Source organism: Oryx dammah, unplaced genomic scaffold, assembly GCF_014754425.2.
Source record: "Oryx dammah isolate SB20612 unplaced genomic scaffold, SCBI_Odam_1.1 HiC_scaffold_17, whole genome shotgun sequence".
Taxonomy (NCBI): domain Eukaryota; kingdom Metazoa; phylum Chordata; class Mammalia; order Artiodactyla; family Bovidae; genus Oryx; species Oryx dammah.
In genome coordinates this window covers 48,179,528-48,182,333 of record NW_024070201.1, presented here as the reverse complement: position 1 = coordinate 48,182,333, position 2,806 = coordinate 48,179,528, and the positions used below count along the sequence as shown (strand labels likewise).

At 35.6% G+C, this 2,806-nt stretch overlaps 1 protein-coding gene across 1 annotated transcript; it reads right to left on the bottom strand.

Moving 5' to 3' along the window:
* Positions 1–703: 703 nt before the first annotated feature.
* LOC120876681 (olfactory receptor 51F1-like) lies at positions 704–1,663 on the bottom strand. The gene has a single exon (XM_040258652.1). It carries the CDS (start codon positions 1,661–1,663, stop codon positions 704–706), a length of 960 nt encoding a protein of 319 aa, XP_040114586.1.
* Positions 1,664–2,806: the final 1,143 nt, after the last annotated feature.

Sequence of the window (2,806 nt, the reverse complement as noted above, 5' to 3'; positions counted from 1 at the left end):
TCTCTAAATTGCTGTCGTGAATTAGCTAATGTCCCTATCCTTGCAGATTTTCTATTGGTTTTTCAGTACTAGGTAATGACCTATGGCTTGCATGCCATGGCATATCTGTTTCAATTTTTTGTACTATTAATTATGAGTAAAGACTAAAAGCTAAAATATACTGCTAGAAATTCATTACAATATTTTAAATGCATGATACACAGATGTGAAGACCAAGTTCCTACTTCTGGTCTTGTGACATTTTTGTAGTTGCTTTTGGAAGAGTACACAATACATTTGTGAAGAACACGGTATCCAAGATACAAAAAGAGTGAATTCAAGCCTCAATCCTGCTCTGTTAAATGTCTTATCTTTGATGGCCTAAATGTGTTTGTCTGTTTCTTCACCTCTAAAATGTAATTAATCATTTCAATGAGCAGTTTTGAAGAATAAATAGTATATATTAAATGCAGTTATTACTATAGGCATTACTTAAATTATTTCATTATTATTATTTTTATGCTTCTATTATTGGACTGTAAATTCCTTAAGGTATATTATATATGTATTTTATGACTGAAAACTCAAAAATGCTTACTAAATATTTGTTGAACAAATAGAAAGATGAGAAAAAAAAAGTCTGAAAGACAGTAACCTGCCAGAACTGCTTTTCTACTGTGAAAGCCACTTTTATCATTATTTTCTCAAACTTAATTATCTCTGTCTATTTCATAAGAAGAAGACTGAGTATAGCCTTGCGAATCTGCTTTGTTTTTACACTGTAGATGATGGGGTTGAGCACAGGAGGAAAAAGCAGGTACATATTGGCCATCATTGAATGGACAACTTTGGGGGCTGATTGCCCATAGCGATGCACCAATGACAAGCTGATCATGGGTATGTAGAAAATAGAAACTACTACAATGTGGGAGACACAGGTGCTAAAAACTTTGTGTCGTTCTTGAGGGGAGGAAATACTGAGAACACAGTGAATGATCAAGATATAAGACAGGACGATGCATGGCGTATCTACTCCTGTGGTCAGGATGAGATCAATTAATCCACAGATGCTATTGGCCCGAGTATCTGAACATGCTAATTTAATCACATCTGGATGATAGCAGTAGGAGTGGGAAAGCACATTTCCTCCACAAAAATTGAGGGGCTTAAGAAGCAAAAGTAGTGGCACAATTAATACTACAGTGCGTATAACCATCAAGAGACCCATCTGGATGATTCTATAGTTAGTGAGAATGGTAGTGTACCTCAGAGGATCACAGATGGCCACATAGCGGTCAAAGGCCATAGCCACCAGCACCCCAGATTCTATGACGGCAAACCCATGAAGAAAAAACATCTGGATAATGCACATATCTAGACTGATTTCATTTGCATCAAACCAGAGGATACTTAATGTGGTTGACATTGTAGAAACAGTCAAACCCAAGTCAGCAGCTGATAGCATGGAGAGGAAATAGTACATGGGCTCATGCAGACTCTGCTGGGTGATGATGACAAACAGGATCGTGCTGTTCCCAGACAGGGCAGTGGCATAAAGACAGCAGAAGGGAATGGAGATCCAAGCATGGGCAAACTCGAGGCCAGGAATTCCAGTCAACAAGAAAGTTGGAAATTTAGACGTTGAATTATCTAAGATTTCCATGTTTTCCTGGACTGGTAGCATTTATCTTCACAATGCACACATCCTATAGAAATAATACATTATATTGTTACATGAAGATATCTAGATAAATTTTCTCTTGGTTAGGAGAGTTATCTAAGGTCATGGGTAAGTGATTATTTATATAATATATATATATATATAACAGAGTTTGATTTATAACTTTCACTATATATATATATATATAACATATTTATTCTTAAATTTAAGAAAATACATCCAAATAATTCCATACATTTTAATAATAATTTCTATATTGCTAGAATTTTTAGCTCCATCATATTATAAGATTAAATGGATAGAGAGTTAAGAAATATCAATACATTGAATACATTCAATTTTGAATATCTTATGTAAGAAATGACAAAGAGAAATTCAGCTAAAGATGTTGAGTCTGCTGTGCCCATGTAGGCAAGACTTTCCTGGGAAACATTTCCAGATTTTTGCTAGTAATATACATTTGGAAGCACAGGAGTGCTTGTTAATCCAGTGCTATGTTAATCCAGTAGTGTGGATGAATATCTTCAGGGAGTAGATTTCTATAAGAGAAAACCAATAAAGATGGAATTTGATAGAAGTTATTGGAAAGGACTATATAGACTAAAGCAAGATGAGGCTGGATAGCCTTCCTGGAACCACTAAAACCAAGAGAGTCTAGTGTCATGTCTGGGTGTTACATGAACAATAGTACTGAACTGCTTGAGTGGGTCTTCTAAGGACCAAAAATATCAAATGCTGCTGAGAACACATGAATGACCCTAAGAAACAAACAAACAAACAAAACAGACAAAACTAGCTGAAATCCAGCAATGAAAGCTGAGAATCTGCCACAGGGGCTGGGGGAATAAATGGAAAAGTCCTGGAGGCATGGCATATATTACTTTTGGAAACTTGTCAGTGAAACCAAGGAGAAAAATAAGCCATGACAAAGGGTGACCATAAGGTGGTTGGAGGATATTTGTAATATAGAAAAAAGAACTGAGCATATTTATAAACTAAGGTTAAAAATGTTACATAGTGAGATATTAAAACTATAGAATGACAGGAGTTAATTGGCATAGAAAATTCCCTAAGGAAATAGTGTGTGTCTGAATATTTGTGATTCTATGGACTGTAGCCCGCTGGACTCCTCTGTCCATAGAATTT

Excerpts from the sequence above, each read along its gene's own strand:
- LOC120876681 (XM_040258652.1), bottom strand. The coding sequence starts at position 1,663 with ATGCTACCAGTCCAGGAAAACATGGAAATCTTAGATAATTCAACGTCT.